Here is an 18280-nt window from a genome sequence, read left to right as displayed (position 1 = left end):
AAATATAACCGTATTAAATTTTAAATTTACCTTACAGGCACTATAATTTCGTAGCTTGAGATCCATTCACACCCGCACCTTCTTTCACCTCTACCTACCGCTAAAACACGGTAACAATAATAATAATAATAATAATAATAATAATAATAATAATAATAATGATTTTATATCCCCACTTTCAATGATTTTTGGAGATGCCAAACAAAACATGCTACGGTATGTGTTAATAAAAAAAACCGGAGAGAACGAATGTACGAAATTAAACATTATGATAATAAAACGCATTACTGCATTACTTGAGTAATTCTTGTCTGTCGCATCCACACTGCGGTGATGGGTAACCTCCACATCAGTAGGTCGGTGTGAAGGGGAGCTAAGTTCAGGCACGGACCCAGTCTCACGGGGTATAACGTGGAACCCATGCCCAAGGTTACGGGTTAAGACCTTAACAGCATCTTAGGCAGAGAAGGAGACCTTCAGAATGGCGAAGATGGTGGATGAGGCAACCCATCATCTCTGGGGAAAATTAGAAGAAGAAACCACTGCCTTGTGGAGAAGCGGGATTTTCGAAGGCTAAGGGAGTAAACCCCCGAAAGAAAATCCTCAGATGCGTTACGCCTAGGTCAGCAGATTAGTAAATTTGTACTTGCTTTCAACTATAATACAAGCCTCGGATGGAAGTTGAAAAATAGGAATGGAACTGACAAGTCTCTGGCTACAGTTGCACAGTATGATGGTAATGCTGATGTTCGTGCAAGTGTTAGATCAGAGAAGAAAACCAGATTTGGAACAAAAAATATTTTAACATTGAATGGGAAGGAAAATGAAATGATTAACCTAATGGAGAGATGAAAACTCAACATCCTGAGATTAAGTGAAGTAAAATGGAAAGGGAAAGGAATGAAGAAACTAAGAAAGGGATGTACCATCTACTGGATGGGTAACAGTAAAGAAAAAAGAAATGGAGTGGGATTTGTAGTGAATAAGAATGTTGAACTAATAGCTGAAGTTGAGTATGTAAATGAAAGAATTATAATAATGCACAAAGATGTAAACAAGAAACTACTGAAGATAGTACAGGTGTATGCTCCACAGACAGAAAAAGATGATTTCCTCAATGAACTGGAAACATATACTGTATTGTTGGAGATGGGATCATGAAATGGGAGATCTCAATGCTCATATGGGAACTGATAGAATGGGATATGAGAATGTTCTGGGCCCACATGGGTATGGCGATAGAAATGAAGATGGAGAGAAACTGTTGGACTTTTGTATCAGAAATAACCTAATAATAAAGAACACATGGTTTAGGAATAGCCATAAGATCAGCCAATATAGTTGGGATGGACAGTATGAAAGCCTCACAGATTTTATAACAACAGACCGGGAATGGGGAAGATACGTCATGATGATAATCCCCAGTGAAAGTATGGAAGGTGATCATAGATTATTAATTGTGGAATTAAAACAAGTAAAAATCCCTAAAATTGTACTGAAGAAAAAACCAAAGATCAGAATTTGGAAATTGGAGGAGGATAAAAGAATGGCATTCCAACATGGAAATATGAAGTGGAGAAGAAGAGTGGGACAATTTATGACAGACATTTGTGGAAGTAGCAATTGAGGTATGCGGGAAAACAAAAGCAAAGGAGACACGGCGGTGGACATATAAAATTTTAAAAAAGAAACAAAAGAAAGGAACAAGGTGAAGAAAGAAATGGATAAGAAAAGCAAAAAAGGTACCAGAGGGATGAGAGAATAAGAAGCAGAGAATAAGAACAGGTATAACCCTATTATCACATGGGCTAAAAATAGTGGAGAAAGTCATAGCAAAAGACAGGGATATAACAGAAACATAGAGGAAGAACAACATGACTTTAGACCGAATAGATCAACAATAGACTTGATATTTACAGTGGGAATGATAATGGGAAAACATCTGGAAAGGAACAAGAAAATCATATTCGTATTTTTGGACCTGGAAAAAGCTTATGATACAGTTAAGAGGTGGGAATTCATCTCTAATTACATCACGATCTTATATGATGAAAGTAAACTTCCCTGGAACCACCTAATATCTAAAGGAACAAATGTCATTCACATAGACAGCATACAACTGCAAATTCACTTATCCCGGATGCACACAGACTGAATTATGTAACGAACAGCCGGAATTTTAAGAATTTTATATCACACCAATTGTATCATAATTTTATCGTATTTCATGTATCACCACATTAACTGTATGTTATTTTATAATGAGTTAAAATGTGTTTTAGGAATATATATTTTGTTTTAATTTGTACTCAAGGCTGATGATGGCACATAGATGCCGAAACTAGTACCATTTGACTATTTGACATGTGATTAAATCACAATAAAACGTCATTGTATTGAATAGGTGGACCTTGAAAGAATTTATATATTATTTACAGTTAAGAGGAAACATGTATGGGAATGCCTGCTGAAAAGGAATGTACCAAAATCATTAATTAACGAGATAAAAATGTTGTATCATGAGAGTAAAAGCAGTGTACAAGTGGGGAGTGGTGACCCTGAAACATTTTATATAAAAAAAGGTCTCAAGCAAGGAAGTGCACTGTCGCCATTATTGTTTGTTATATTGATGGATGAAATCATGGAACTTGTAAAACTGAGTATCAGTAGTGATTAAGTGAATACTTTGGTATTAGCAGATGATGTGGTGATTTGGGGAAAGGGAGAAAAGGAAGCACAAAGGAGACTGGACATTTGGAATGAAAATCTGAAGGAGTTTACAATGGTAATTACTAAAAAGAAAACTGTTGTCATGCACTGCGGAAAAGAGAAAATGAGAAGCCAAGTGAACATAGACGGAGAACGGTTAGAGAATGTAGAACAGTTTACATATCTGGGTAGCATTATTAATGGAAGAAATGAAATCAACTAAACAAAGGTACAACATTTTATCAAGTCAGAGATCTTTTATGGGATAACAAAGTACCCAAGAGAACAAAATTAACATTATTTAAACAGTATTTCATACCAATTGTAACATACGGACTAGAAACACAGGTAACTAATAATAGACAAGATAGTAAGATCCGAACAGTAGCAATGAAATTTTTAAGAACATCGGTTAAAACGACAAGAAGAGATAAAATTCAAAATATTAAAATCAGGGAAGAGCTAAATAACAGAACTGTTAGTACAGAAGATACAGAAAGCAAGACTGAAATGGTTCGGATATGTAAAAAGAATGGGAAAGGAACGGGTAGCAAGAAGGGAATTGGAAAGAGAAGTTAAGGGAAAGAGACCAGTTGGAAGACCGAGAAGAAGGTGAATGGATCAGATTTGGAAGGACATTAGAGAAGCTGGATTGGATGTGGCGGAAGTAATGGAGCAAGAAAAGCGGAAAGACAGAAAAGAGTGGAGGAGGCATGCTAACCACACCCGGGCGACTGGAGTGGGACATTGATGATGATGACTGCCACACCGGTAGATACCCATAAATGCAGCAAACTTTCCTGTAATTTATTTTTATTCTTTCCGTCGTGGAACTTTTGGCACTATCCGGACAATAGCATACCTAACCTAAACAATGCAGTCTCTCTTATATAATTTATAGCTGTTTAGGTAAATCCTGATGTGATAAATGTAGGGAACAAGCATAAAATATACTTAAAAATAAGGGTCTGGCTTTCAACAGCCACAGTTATCTAAAGAATGCTTCCAGTTACATTCGGAAGTACAACTCGTAACATAGGCTAGTTATGAGCTGGTGGTTTGGTACGCTTTTTACAGCACGGCTTGATTTGGAAGGAGTGGCTTCTGCTACACATACACAAACTGGGAATATCACAGAGACCGTCTTTAGAAACCATTTGGGAATAGATTCTCACTGTTTGGACTCTATAGTCAGGAACAAAACTATTTTTAAACGGTTTAAAAAGATGGGACCTCGATTGCAGTACATGGCTGACGAGATAGCAGTGAAGATTACTTCACTTGGAATGACGAGACGCCGGTAGCAAGGAAGTAGGCGGCACAAGACGATAATTCAAATGAAAGCAGTTATCAGGTTTACTGTGTGGTAGGCCTACTGCTCAACTGACAGACATATGCCTAGCCATTAAGTTCTTTTGTATCCATACTGCATAATATGATAATAAATACCATTATCTCTTATCTACATGGTCTAGTATAAAGTGAGACAAATCTTCATAGCGAGTTTTTTACAACCGTATGCCCTTCATGACGTCAACCTCATCAGAGGAATTAATGACGCGATACGAGTAATTAAAACCGAGTATAAATACTTTATATGTACGCCTAAAAGTCGTGTTCAACATTTATTGTCTTTTTACATTTAGAAATACTGCCTTCCATCGAAAATAACCAGTATAACTCAAATGCATTCATAAGTTTGTTAAAGAATAGTGTAGAATGTTTACATGTAGAAGTCACGTGTACACTGCATATTGGACCCAATTTACTTCTTTGGGCTGTAAAAGTGGGAAAAAAGGGGTCTAATATGCGAGTAAATACGGTAATTAATAAGACAATGATGAAGTTGCCAAATTACCTGTTGCTGTCAATCAATAGTGAGGGACTTTGAAATCTAAAGAAAAACAGGGGTTTGCTTCTCCTGTAAAGTTAGTTTAATCAGACATACAGGATTTTCATTCTTAGGTGTTGCTATGCATTTTCGTATCTGCCCTTGGCTCCTCTTCTCACCCTGACTTGTCAAGTTTTTATCCTGATATGGGTTCTTACCTAAGCTTCTATCCCTCTATGTCCTTGTTTCCAAATCATGAGAAATACACTGGACACTCCAAACAAGTTTATCACTGTGAATCTCACCGTAGCCTTCTCCCCAATCCAGAAGTAGATCTCCCAGGTAAGAGAGCCACTGTCGTCGACAGCGGTCTTCAACACAATGTAACAGTCCCCCTCGTAGAACTTGCCGTGAGCAGCCTCTTCTATCTGGTTGGGCAGAAAGTTCTCTATCTCCCAGATAGTGATGCCAGGAAACTGACCAGCGTCCTCGTCAAAGAACTCTGAGTAATCCAGGGGAGGTTTCTCCAGAGTCTCGTCCCAACGCTTGGGTCTGTAAAAGAATGAACGCTCAGATTTGCTACATGATGGATACAGTTAAATATAAGGTGCAAGCATAGCCCACAATAGGCTTTGACAAGATGTTAAAAATCTGGAACGGCCTACGCATGCAATTAAAGTGTTCTATAAGATTCCAGGAAGCTTTAATTAGGGTTATATGCCGCTAGATGGCAGTACCACCAAAATCAATGATGCCCGATGTTTACCAAGCTTTTTCCCCCATTGCTCTCTAAACATGGCTGCACACGATGTAAGCGTACTCAAAATAAAAATCCTTTGTCCTAGAACAATCCTCTTAAAATACTTCCTTGGTGTTTGAGTTGCCTGCATCTGCTTAACATGTCCTAGCAGCACTCAGACCTGCAGGTCTCATTCCAACTGGACGCCCTAGGGAAAGGTGGTTACACCAGGTAAGAGAAAGGAGAAACAGGGGATGCCCTAGGGAGAGAAGCAGCACACTAGGAGGCACATAGTTCTAAAACATCCAGGTTGCTCACTGGAAAGCATTCATGATGAATAAAATTCTTTATAGCCCAGGAAATATTTACTGTGCTCTTTATTCATTAATGTATTGAGCCCCATTTAACCTGTATTATTCTACTTTGGAAACAAAAATGTGCATTTACTGACACTTTTTAAAAATGAAAATAGGATCATTATTTTTTTAAATAAGAAAATAACCTATGCAAGCTTTGTCCGACATTTTCCGTAAGTCATCCCAAGCTAATGCAAAAAAAAAAGTACCAACCGGGCAAGTTGGCCATGCGGTTAGGGACGCGCAGCTGTGAGGTTGCATCCAGGAGATAGTGGGTGTGAACCCCACTGTCAGCAGCCCTGAACATGGTTTTCCGTGGTTTCCCATTTTCACATCTTAAGGCCACAGCTGCTTCTTTCCCATCCCATCGTCACCATAAAGCTATCTGTGTCGGAGTGACGTAAAACAAAGTTAACTGTAATGGTTGTGGAGAAAAAAATGTTTGAAAAACCGAGACCATAGTGACTGATGGAACCCAGACCACAGTGACTGATGGAACCCAGACTTCATATATGGATGTTAAGATGCACTAAAATGTGAACAATATGTTCAAATAATTATAGAAATATGCATTTAAAATCAGGTAATTTTATTCTAAGAGTAATTCATTTGTGTTATTTTGATTTAAGCAATATTTCTCCACAAAGGATTGCAGACTGGATTCTTTAATTTATTCCTTGGAATGTTGTGGCATACTAAGGTCTTACAGAGGTCAGCTGAAAATGTATTAACTGAGGGCTTTGGTTTCTTCCGCATAAGAATTTGTTGTGTGCTATCCTCCTTTGGCATAATAAGTGCAATCATTCTTGAATGTTTCTCTCTCTCCCTCCACTTCCCTGGAAGGAGCTAACAAACTAGACAGTACATGTTCACTTTTACTACTTTATGTCACACTGACACAGAGGACAAGGCTAGGGTTGGAAGGACGTGACCACGCCTTAATTAACGAAAGTGCTGCAATTCAGAGTTGAAAATAGTGTGTATCCTCTGATAGAAAGGGATGCCCAAAACACAGGTAAAGATTGTTATGCTTGGTTTCAAATGTTTATGCTGAAATATGCTGCTATGCTTAGAATATGCAAATATGTCAAAAACCATTGAAATATCCATTAACATAAGCATTTTCCGAAAATCGAGCCCCTGGCGATTGGTACAGATTTCAAAGTACTGGAATGTGCTAGCTTACTTCAGTGATTCTGTTTTAATTTCTTCTGCATTCTTCTGTTTATTCTGCTTGTCTTTTGCGATATCCTTCATACCCTGGAAGAGAAACAACACACAGTGTTAAAATATTTGTAGCACTATCAAATGGTGAAAGTCCTCAACTGATCGAGAGATTACCTTGAGGATCTTGGCCTGGTCTTGGTCAGCCTCTTCCTGCTGGTCACGTCGCCCTCTCCTTAGCCTCATCTTCCGTGCAATGGGGTCCTTACTCTGATCTAAACATCAAGGAAAACAGTTTAGTCAGAGCTTTCCCCCTTTGTCATGTAGTCTAAATAATAACTAAGATGATAATTTGTATCAGGAAAATGAGTGACTGATGAAGTCAATAAAGAAAACAGGACAATTCAAAACGGATGACAAGCAGCTGAGAAAACAGATCTTCAAAATACTGAGCAATTCGCCAAAGAGTTTCAGATAAGTGAATTCAGGAATTCAAAACAGGCCTCAGTCTAGATTGGTATGAGGCAGAAAACATCTAAGATTCAGAAAGATTTCTTTTAGAATTTGCTTTACATTCACTGAAAGGCCTAGGAGTGGGAAGGAAGCGACCGTGCTCTTAATTGCCAAGTGCCATCGCAGTATGAGGGAGTGTTTCTTTAACTGATCCCTGTTATGCCATCAGAAGATACAAATTGATTCCCACTGCCTGTGGCTGCAATATACACTAACCATGTGTTAGTTACCAACTTAGAACACTGCGGCAAAATGCTGGCAACCAGGAATGAGTTAGCTGGAAAATGTATCATTTCCAATAACAAACCATTTGTAATATAAATTTACTCATTCAGAACAAATATTTCACATTCCCTATGGGAATCAACATCTATATCATCTACTTTTACAGTTTTCAAAGACACCAAGGTGCTGGAATTTTGTCCTGATAGAGTTCTTTTCATATGCTGATCTGCCAACTAGGGCTCTCAGCCTGTAACAACTTACATTCACCAGCAGAACTAAGAGGAGCAGGGACGTTGGCCCCAGCAAGTCGTAGTTGGTGTTGCAGGGAGAAGTCTATGTTGTAGAACTCTACCCCTGCTCCACGCTGCACTTCACAAGGTTTGGGAGGCATCACCAGCTCCGGATTGTTTCGTAGGTCCAATGCGTCCAGGTCCGTCAGTAAGTGGATGGCGTCTGGCAGAGTGATCAGCCGATTCGAGGTGAGAATTAGTTTCTTCAGAGAACCACATCTAAGAACAGAATAAAACAACATTTGTCTTTCCAGACAATTATGTGATTCATCACCATATTTACTAGCATAATTTTCTCTGTTAAATTTGAAATGGAAAGGAAATTTGAAGGGAAATAGGAATTGGCAATATTTTCTTGTAATGATTTTGTAAAAGTATTGTCATCAGTTCGCTATTTTCTTTTTTAATGAAATGCACAGTCGTGGGTGGGGAATAAGCACAAGAGGCACTACTGCAGTAAGAGGGCTGCGTACACTTGCTGTAACCACATGGGAGACACACTTGGTCCGTAACACATACCGGTACCTGTGCAAACTATTTTTAAATATGTAAGTGAACAGTGGTTTATGATCGGGAAGAATAACAGGAGTTACAATGTAGAGTTTTAAGTTAAGAGTGATTGCATTTGCAGAAAATAACAGCAATCATGCTGCAGGATGAGACTTTTGTGTAGAACCGTCACGTGAACACTACTAGTGTAATTATTTCATGAACCATAATCAGACCAGTTTCCAGAAATTGTAAATGAACTCTTAAAATACGTAGGTGCTTTGAAAAGTTCTCAGAATGTACTAAGTATCTTACCTCGGTGGAGCTGCTTTTATTTTTCAACATAGTCTCCCTGTAGACTAATGCATATGGTCCAGCAATGTTCCAATGCCTTGATCCCACCTCGAAAATGAGATTCCTCCAGGCCTGCAAAATACCTCTCCAATTCGGCTGTCAGTTCTTCCCTTGTAGAAAATCTCCGTCCACCGAGGAAAATTTTCAGCTTGGGGAATAGATGAAAGTCTGATGGTGCCAAATCAGGTGAATAAGGTGGATGTGGCAACAACTCGTACTCCAGTTCATGAAGTTCTGTCATGGCAATAACACTTGTGTGCGGCAGAGCGTTGTCCTGATGAAAGATGACCTTTCTCCTTGCCAAACCAGGCCTTGTTTCACGTATCTTTTCCTGTAGTTGGTCTAGGAAGTTTGCATAGTATTGCCCCGTAATTGTTTGGCCAGTAGGAAGATAATCTATCAGCAGAATGCCTTTTGCATCCCAGAAAACAGAGGCTATGACCTTTCCGCCCGAACGCACTGCCTTTGCTTTCTTTGGTGGTGGTGGTGAATCAGCATGTTTCCACTTCTATGTCTCTGGAGTATAGTAGTGGACCCAAGTTTCATCTCTAGTCACAAACAGGCGCAAAAAATCTTGTTGGTTGCACTGAAAACGGGCCAGACTTTGTTCGGTCATTTCCAATCTGGTGCGTTTATTGTCCAATGTCAAGAGCCGTGGCACCCAACTTGCGGATAATTTTTTCATACACAATTCTTCGGTTAAAATATAATATACCCGTTCAGAAGACACCCCTACAGCTTCAGCAATCTCCCGCACTTTCAGTCGATGATCCTCCGTGACCATTTTATGCACTTCTGCGATAAATTCTGGGGTCGTAACACTTTTTGGCCGTCCACTACGCGCATCATCATCCAAACTCTCCCGACCAAATTTAAACTCGCTGGTCCACTTGGCAACAGTTAAAAATGAAGGAGCAGAGTCCCCCAGTGTGTTCTAAAAGTCTGCACGAATTTCCTTTGCTTGCATACCTTTCTTTACAAAGTATTTAATCACTTCACGAATCTCAGTTTTTTCCATTGTCACAAATCACTATGCGAGAACAACAACAAAGAGTTGTCACTACCACACTCCTGCAGCTAGAGCACTGACGCGCCACGTGTTCACTCACAAAGGATGTGTGATTATTGCGTGGGAACCTTGTTGCTCTAGCACTGACTTCTAGCGGTGATTCTGAGAACTTTTCAAACCGTCCTCGTATGTAACTGGATAAAGAAATGACGCCTATTCAGTTTTGTACGAAATGCTACATTTAAAGCGATGGGAGATGGCAAAGGAGAGCCAGGCAGAGGAACAAGCTTTCTCTTGGAAGGATACCTCTGTGCCAGAAAATGCCAAAGGCCCATACCGATAATGCGATGGAATTCCATTGGTATTTTAGATTCAAAATAAAATTTGCACAATTTCTTTCTCCTCTCACAATTATTAGGTAAAAAAAATGTCTTAAAGAAGGAATATTTACGTGAGTAAATACGGTATTCTCAGTTCCTCTCCATGCTTGTTTCTGCTTTCCAGTTTCACCACGACGGCAGGCGTCAACAGTCACTGAAGATTTTCAGTCTTGATGTGGAAAGTGCAAGATATGGAGAAAGGAAAGGGGCATGACTTAAAGATGATTACAGATGGCATAGAACAAGCAAAGTCCCTTGTGTATACTCCTGTTCTTTCATCTCTGGTTCAAAACAATATTTTTGCAGATCCTTTAAGAGGCTTAGAGTGTCACAGAAAGCTATCCTTAACGTGACCATAAATTTACAGGCAGAAAATCCTTGTACACTCACATTTCAACTGAAATGTATCAGAAGAAAATTGCTAGCAACCAAAGAAAAATTGACAGCATTACCTGCAGAGTCCTTCTGGAATCATTTCCAGTTGATTGTTGGCTGCAGAGAACACTTCTAGACTGGACATCTTGCCGATGCCGGAAGGAATCCCTTCGAAGTCCAGCTGATTATCGTTGACGTAGAGTCGCCTCAGAGTTGAAATCTTACACAGTGACGAGGGCAGTGCTGTCAGCTTGTTTCTGCATAGGTTGAGTGTTTCCAGCTGTTGCCACATATCTGAAATACCAACACAGTACTTACTTTTAAGCTTAAAGTAGCTACTTCCATGACTTATCTATTGAAATAAATTTTTGGTTCATTGTATGTTGTATGTTCAATCCGTCAGCGATTCCGCTGGTGGGATCCTCAACATCTCTGCCATCAGCTGTCACAGATGGCCCAGGCATCACTGAAGAGGCGTACTAGGGAAATGAGGAATGAAGTAGTTTCCCGTTGCTTTCCTCACTGAGCCAGAGTTGCTATTACATATCAGTCTGCCAAGCCCACTGAAATGCACGCACCAACCGACCCTATGAGCAACATTTTCACACCATTCATAGCAGGGACTGGCTGCATAAGGATTGGCATTACTAGCATCACTCATACCTCAGTCACTTTCATATTGTCAAAGCCAAGGGTAAGACAGAGACAGATTTATGAAAGTAGCCTATACCAGAAGACATGGTGCACTGTAAACACTAGGTCCTGCCAGCAAAGACATTTCGGTTCATTAGGTGATGTTAAATACGGAATAAATATGTCCAACCACACAGAAACTTCCAATATTGCATTGGACACCCTTTTCTATGGTGGCCTAGGTCATATAGTTTTGTTATGTTGGAAAGGATCTGAACTGCAGGTCTGGCACAACTGTCGATGCATTCTTGTCACCACACTGGACTAATTTAAGTGAATATTTTAAATTTTATATTTATATAATCATGGAAGATTTTCTGCTTGTCAAAACTAATACAAGAGTAAGAAATACTAGAAAATACCTCAGAAAGAAAAAACATTTAATTAATAACAGAATGATGTGTTTTGTTTCGGACAGAAAATCACCAGATTCTATTAATCACAAAGAATTTTGACCTTTTAAACACTATGCTCGCATGTATGCAATCCACATCCATATGCCACTATGCACCATCACGCGTTTTCAGAATCGTATTGGTGGTACTGCTATCATGTAAACATGCAATGTAATGGTCTTCGATCTTGTGAAGCTTTGGAAATAATTAGAATTTCTTTTGTATGCGAATGCGAATAAGAAACTAAAGGGACACTGGTCACTTCACTGTCATAATGGGTGATCATGTAGTAGTAGCAGTTCACGTTTTGTCACCGTAGACGACATAATACCGAACAAGTGCCTGTGCAGCTTGCGTCCAGGAGATAGCGAGTTCAAACCCTGCTGTCAGCAGCACTGAAGATACTTTTCTGTCGTTTTTCCTATTTTCACACCAGGCAAGTGCTGGGGCTATACCATGTCACTTCCTTTCCACTTCTAGCGCTTTCTTCTCCCATCACCGTCATAAGACCCATCTGTGTCGGTGCGACGCAAAGCAAAATAGAGATTTCATAAACAAAGTGTTGGCTAGTATAAAGAATGTAAGAGTACAAGTTCAACAGTGAAGTATGGGAGATTCAAGTGCAGATCAGAGATGACGTAGGAACAGGCTCATTATGTTGTAATGAAGAGATTAGCGGATTACAGAGAAGAGTGGAGAAGACAAATTGCTGCCAACCAATCTTAGGATTGAGAAGAAGTGATATAAACAGAGCAGCTCCCAAGTCTACAGTCTACATGGAGCGCATCATGGCTGCTTAACATAGTACTTGAAAGAATGTAGGAAACAGGTGGAAAGCAGCACATAAAACCGTGTGGATAGAGAGAAAAACGTAGCTGCAGCCTTCGTCAGTGGAGGATAGAACTGCTGGCAAGTAGCCACTGTGTGATGTGAGGGGAGTGGGGGAACAAACAGTCGACAGAATGAAAAAAAAAAAAAAAAAGCGGTTATCTAGCATTAAGCCAGGGTGCTTCCCTGGACCTGACCACCAACTGATGTCCCGCTTTGGAATCTCTAAGGGTGAGAGGGGGGGAGTAGGGGTAAATTGTCAAACGTTCATCAAATGTGGTTTGAAAGAAAGAAAGAAAGTAATTTGTTTATTTTGCTCCTGCTAGCTTTCTGACCTGAACATTTATAATACTTAAAAGGTTAGGAATGGATGAATATTTTGAACCAGTGGTAAAACATTTATGTCTAAATTCTGTGTTCACTGTCTCCACCATCTTGCACCAAGCCTATCTGGCGCCTAGGATTTTTCGAGCCCTGGTCACAGCCATAAGCGAGTTGCAGCTACATTTTGTTCTGGTCTGTGCCAAGAGAGAGAATATAAAAATACTTTATCCATCAAGAAATGGCAACAGCTGGAAATGAGTGCCGACTTCACTCAGTCTACAATGACAGGTTTTACTGTAAATTTCAACACTCAAAATATTAACACAATAGTCCTGTACTAAAATTAATGAACTTAAGTCACTTACCAATAGCCTGTGCAAGTTCTGTGATCTCATTTTCGCTGAGGTTCAGCCTGCGTAGGTTGGGCAGAGCGTACAGGGCATCTGGAACCTTAGGTAAAGCGTTCTGAGCCAAGTCCAGGTCCGTGAGGTTCGTCAGAGAGTCCATGTTGGCTGGAATATTGTTGAGGGTTCGTTGAGTGTCTCGCATGTGGAGCGTCTCTAGATTCATCAGAGATGGCAGCTGACTGTAAGACAGAACAGCTCTACATATGCATGGTATACACAAGTTTGGTACAACTTAACTCTCACACTACTCTACATCACATCTATCCCCATGATAGATATCCCTTTCCAATGGATTGCACAAGCACCTGTTATGCATAGCTCTATCACTATCATGCAAGTCATATCTATTGTTCAAAAGCAAACAAATACTCACATCAAAGTCCCAACATGTCAGGAGTGGACCGACATGCCGAGCCTGTTACCGAGTTTACACTTTTTTTAAGTCGACACATACAGCGCACTCTTTAAATATCAACCACTTTGAGCAGAAAGGAGTCTGCCAAACTCGTACGTTTTGGAGTCTCTCTGCATTTGTTCTAGAACCAGGTTCATTCTCTGAGCGGGTAGCCGAGTATTAGAAGCTGGCCAAGCCGTTAACATCATGTAGCTGTGAGCTTGCATTTGGGACATAGTGGGTTTGAATCCCACGATTGACAACCCTTAAGAGTGTTTTCAATGGTTTCCCATTTTCACACCAGGCAAATGCTGGGGCTGTACCTTAATTAAGACCATGGCCGCTACCTTTCTATCATAGTCCTTCCCCATCCTTGCATACCAAAAACTTTGAATGTATTAGTGTGGCATTAAACAACTACAGTGGAACCTTGGATTACGAGCATAATTCGTTCCGGCTACAAGCTTGTAATCCATAGCGCTCTTATATCAAAGCAAGTTTTCCCATAAGAAACAATTGAAACGCGGATGATTTGTCCACAACACAAAAATATTTATTCGCATACCATTTCTAAAACAAAATATAAAGTAAAACAAATTAAAGTGCCCTTTTCCTTACAATAGAATCATTGTTGGTGTGAGGGAGACGAGAGATGACATGTGAAGAGTTACTGTGTAGCACGAATTTCACTAACGGGATCACTGCTGTCTGTTTGCTTACTGGAATTGTTTTCTTTTTGTGCAACTTTAATGAGGAACCTGTCCAATGACTGTTGCTTTTGCCTATTTTTGAGGATTTCACGAAAATGTGACATAGCATTGTCATTCAACTGATTCATCGCTTGCACTGCTACAGCCTCATTTGGGTGGTGCTTTTCTACAAAATTTTGCACCATCTCCTACATTTTCCACTTCTCCCGAATCTCAGTTGAAGTGAGAGATTCCATTGACTTTTCCTCCTCTTTCCCGGACAAGATCTCCATGACCTCCTCCTGTTGTTTGCGATGCGGGTCCATCTGTTCGTTGGTGGTCAGTTCCTGGCAATGTTCTTCCACCAGCTCTCGAATGTCCACGTCATTCACCTCCAACCCATAGCCTTCCCTAAGGACACAATTTCATCGACAATCGGCGGCTCATTGTCACCAACAAACCCCTCAGTCACGTCCAAGAACACAGGCAGGCCACAGCTTTCCCCAAGCGGAAGTGAGAGTTCTGTTGGTGACTCCATCCCAGGCGTTATCGATGATCTTCAGGCAGTTCACGATGGGGAAATGATTTCTCCCAAAGTTCTGCGGGTAAGGTTTGTTCCTTCGGTCACTTCTAAGCATCGCTGAAATAGTACTTTGGTGTATAGCTTCTTGAAGTTCGAAATGACTTGCTGATCCATAGGCTGGAGAAGTGGAGTAGTGTTGGGGGGAAGGAACTTCATCTTAACGAACTTGAATTCCTCCAGTAAGTTGTCCTCAAGGGCTCAAGGCCTGGAGGATGAGCGGGAGCATTGTCCATAACCAGCAAGACTTTGAGCGGCAGATTATTTCCTGAAAGATATTTCTTCACTACAAGACCAAAGATCTCGTTCACCCATTCAACAAACGAACAGGGAAGGCGAAAACGTAGGCACTCATGACGCTCGTATTGCGGAACATCACTCGCTTATCAAGTTACAATTTATTTAAAATGTTTGCTCGTCTTGCAAAACACTCTTAGACCAAGTTACTCGCATTCCGAGGTTTCACTGTATTAAAAAAAAAAAAATTAAGGAGAGAAGGAGATGTGGACAGGTATAATCTGATGAATACCATCTTCAGGACTGTCGACAGTGGTGTTCGAACCTAATCTGATGTAATCAGAATGGAATGAGCTCGCATCCACTCATTACAATGCTCTACTGAGCAAGCAAACAAGCAGAACAAAATCAATGGCTGTGGTAGGAATGACTTCGAATTCTGAACATATAACGCACATTAAAATAGTACCAATAAAGAGTGAAAATACTCACCGCAGCTGGAAATGTCCTAGAGGATTGTGGTTTAATACGAGGGTCTGGAGGTTGGCAAGCCTGCGGGTCTGTGGTGGCAACGTTTCCAGCTGGTTCGAGCTCAGGTCCAAGAAGAGGAGGTCTGTCAGATGCATGAATAAGGCGGTTGGTATTGAATCGATGCTGTGGACACAACAGAATATAATATTAAACCTACAAGAATATGAAACAAGCATACACATGACTGTAAAACAAATAAATAGTAATAAATAATAAATGAAGCGGGATAAGACAACAAGCAAACTAATTACTTATGCGAGGATGTGAAAAACAAATGTAAACTTTGATGAATGAATGAATTATTTAATTCCTCTTCCCCTCTTGGTGCCTTCTCATAGCATGTTAATGACCATCATGGAGCAGTTACATCTGTATCAGTGTTGCCATATCATGGATACAAAGTCACTCAGAAGATGATGCAGAGGACAAACTTCCACACTCATCTCCATGTTTCTCCTCTTAGAAGTGAAGCTTCCACGGTGTGTAGAATTATATAGTTGTTTTTCTGGGTTGAATGGTGGTGTTTTCTGTACATAACATACAGTTTGCTGACAGTATTTTTTGTCAAGGCGACTGTTATTGCTGCCTGGGAGACTGATTGCAGGATGTACTCAGTCGTGCTGAGAAAGTGTGTAAAGGAAAGCAGCTTATTTCAGTCACATAACTAAAACAGCTTCATATAACTGATCACAGAAGAGAAACATTATTTAGTTCTTTTTCCAGGTTTAACCATGTTATTAACATTTCGAATACATTGTACCGAAAAGGTGGACCCTCTTATCAACATATTTCTTACTACCCCCTGGTAGGTTCCATCGCATAGCATTGGAGTATCAGATGTATGGTAAACAAAGAATATGGCCAGCTAGATGCAATCAACGTTCTGCCACAATATCTTGTAATGTCTACTCCTTACTCCAGTTTTCTGATATGGCGTTGGGGATGAGATGAGGTGAACTTTTATGACATGTAATGTCAATTATGGCTAAATTCTACATCCGTTTTCTAACCTTAATTTTGTAGTGGTTGGTATAATGATGTTGTGTTGTGTGTAAATGGAGAGGTAAGTGTTAAGAGAAGCAGAAATGCCCAATCCCTGAGCCAACCAGGAACTGAACCCAGGGCCCTCCGAACTGAAGGCCAAAAAAACCTTATAACTTTATGAACTGGTCTCTGAATATCTTCAAGCCAGTATCAGTATAGTGACACTAACAGTAACAAATTTGTAAAATGCGGAAATGTGGAAGGTATGCATTTATTTATTTATCTATTTACGTATTTCTATAAAGACTTTTCTTCAAGACACTTCAAGTAAATTCAAGGTAGTCCTATAGCAAATTTTCTTGCTGTTTTTTCCTCCGTTTAAACATTATCTGACTTACCGTCTTCAAAGCACTTTCTTATGCCGTTATACCGGCATTAACAGTTATTCACAATTGTTATGTCTATAAAGACATGCTCTGAGTTCACTCAAGACCACGACACTGACCATTCTGTCAAGGAGCTGGCAAAACATCTTCATAAACGGTCATCTTCAAATAGATCAGTACACTCCTTGTCGTTCCCACTTCTCCTACATCCATTTTTCCTCAGGAACCATACGAGTTCTTTAATCGCTTACAAGCTACAAGGAATGCTCACAAATTTTCTGTAAAATATAAGTAGAACAGCACCAACCACCCTCAAATTTGAGGACTTTTCTTGTTAGCCCATTTTAAAAGAGTAAAATACGTTTTGGGTATTAGTTTTAATAATTTAATCATTTGCACAAATAAACTCATACTGTATCTAAAATTGTGGTAGAAACATGAATTCTGAAAATTGATTTTCTATTATCTGCATCCCTGTCAATGAATAAGGGAGACAGATAATTGATATCATGCCCCAGTTGATGTTAAAATGTGAGCAAAATTTGGTAGTGTTGAACAAGTAGTTTTGTAGATATGAACCTACAAAACGTCAGGCATCACTCACTGGTTGTGGCTGAGGTTGAGGACCAGCAGGGATCGCGCTCGCTCCAAACCCTCAGGCACCTCTTTCAAGTTGTTGTGGCTCAGGTCGAGAGTGGTCAACTCTTCGAGGCGAAACAGATCGGCGGGTATTCCAGAGCTCTTCACTCGATTATGTCGTATGTTGAGAGTTCTCAGACACGCCAGCTCCGTCAGCTCCCCATAAAGACGCTCTAGATTGTTGCGGGTTAACGACAGATGTTCCTGCAGGCAAGTTATAGTTAAATCAGTACTGACAATATTTGCAATCAAATTAGAGATCAGTCACAATTCATTTAAAGAGAGGAATAATTTATAATGTTTACACTCAACCATGTTCCATCAATCAATGTTCAAACAAAAAGCGAACTGCCCGCACGGACGAAATTACCACAGACGTCAGAGACTGGGGGAGTCCAACAGAATGCAGGCAAGTCAGGGTGAACCAGTATGATAGCACTTGCAACGAAGTGCATCCCAATATCATTCAATATTTTCTTTCTTGAACTCTTGTTTCCTTGGTTTTATATCAAATATCCAGCAGTTCTGATGAATTACTTCTTTTCCTCGCTTTCAGTAAAGCAAAAGAAAAAAGAAAATGGTTGCATGAAATAATTTTTTTTAAAAGAGAGAAGTGCTGCAAATTGATATCATTTGAAGACAGGTTTTTCACGTTAGCTTTACAGCGTCATTTATTTATTTATTCCTTCATTCAATTGAAATACGTAAATAGATAAATAAATAAATAAATAAATAAATGCATACCTTCCACATTTCCGC

General features: G+C 39.9%; 1 protein-coding gene across 2 annotated transcripts in view; it reads right to left on the bottom strand.

Annotated features, from left to right (window-relative positions):
- The window catches only part of fliI (FLII actin remodeling protein), a 91587-nt gene that overhangs the window by 62641 nt on the left and 10666 nt on the right, over positions 1-18280 (bottom strand). Inside the window, exons 3-10 of one of the 2 annotated variants that reach the window (XM_067154905.2) lie at positions 17487-17725; positions 15474-15635; positions 13040-13260; positions 10512-10728; positions 7799-8046; positions 6977-7074; positions 6822-6895; positions 4846-5092 (exon numbers count right to left, since the gene is read on the bottom strand). In XM_067154905.2, the coding sequence (XP_067011006.2) occupies positions 4846-5092; positions 6822-6895; positions 6977-7074; positions 7799-8046; positions 10512-10728; positions 13040-13260; positions 15474-15635; positions 17487-17725 (1506 nt within the window). The remainder of the gene's footprint in view (positions 1-4845; positions 5093-6821; positions 6896-6976; positions 7075-7798; positions 8047-10511; positions 10729-13039; positions 13261-15473; positions 15636-17486; positions 17726-18280) is intronic. The other variant, XM_067154906.2, reaches the window with a different exon arrangement.

The sequence above is a fragment of the Anabrus simplex genome, chromosome 10 (assembly GCF_040414725.1).
Source record: "Anabrus simplex isolate iqAnaSimp1 chromosome 10, ASM4041472v1, whole genome shotgun sequence".
Lineage (NCBI taxonomy): Eukaryota > Metazoa > Arthropoda > Insecta > Orthoptera > Tettigoniidae > Anabrus > Anabrus simplex.
Note: the sequence above shows the minus strand (reverse complement) of the source record. Positions and strands in the feature narration are given on the sequence as shown.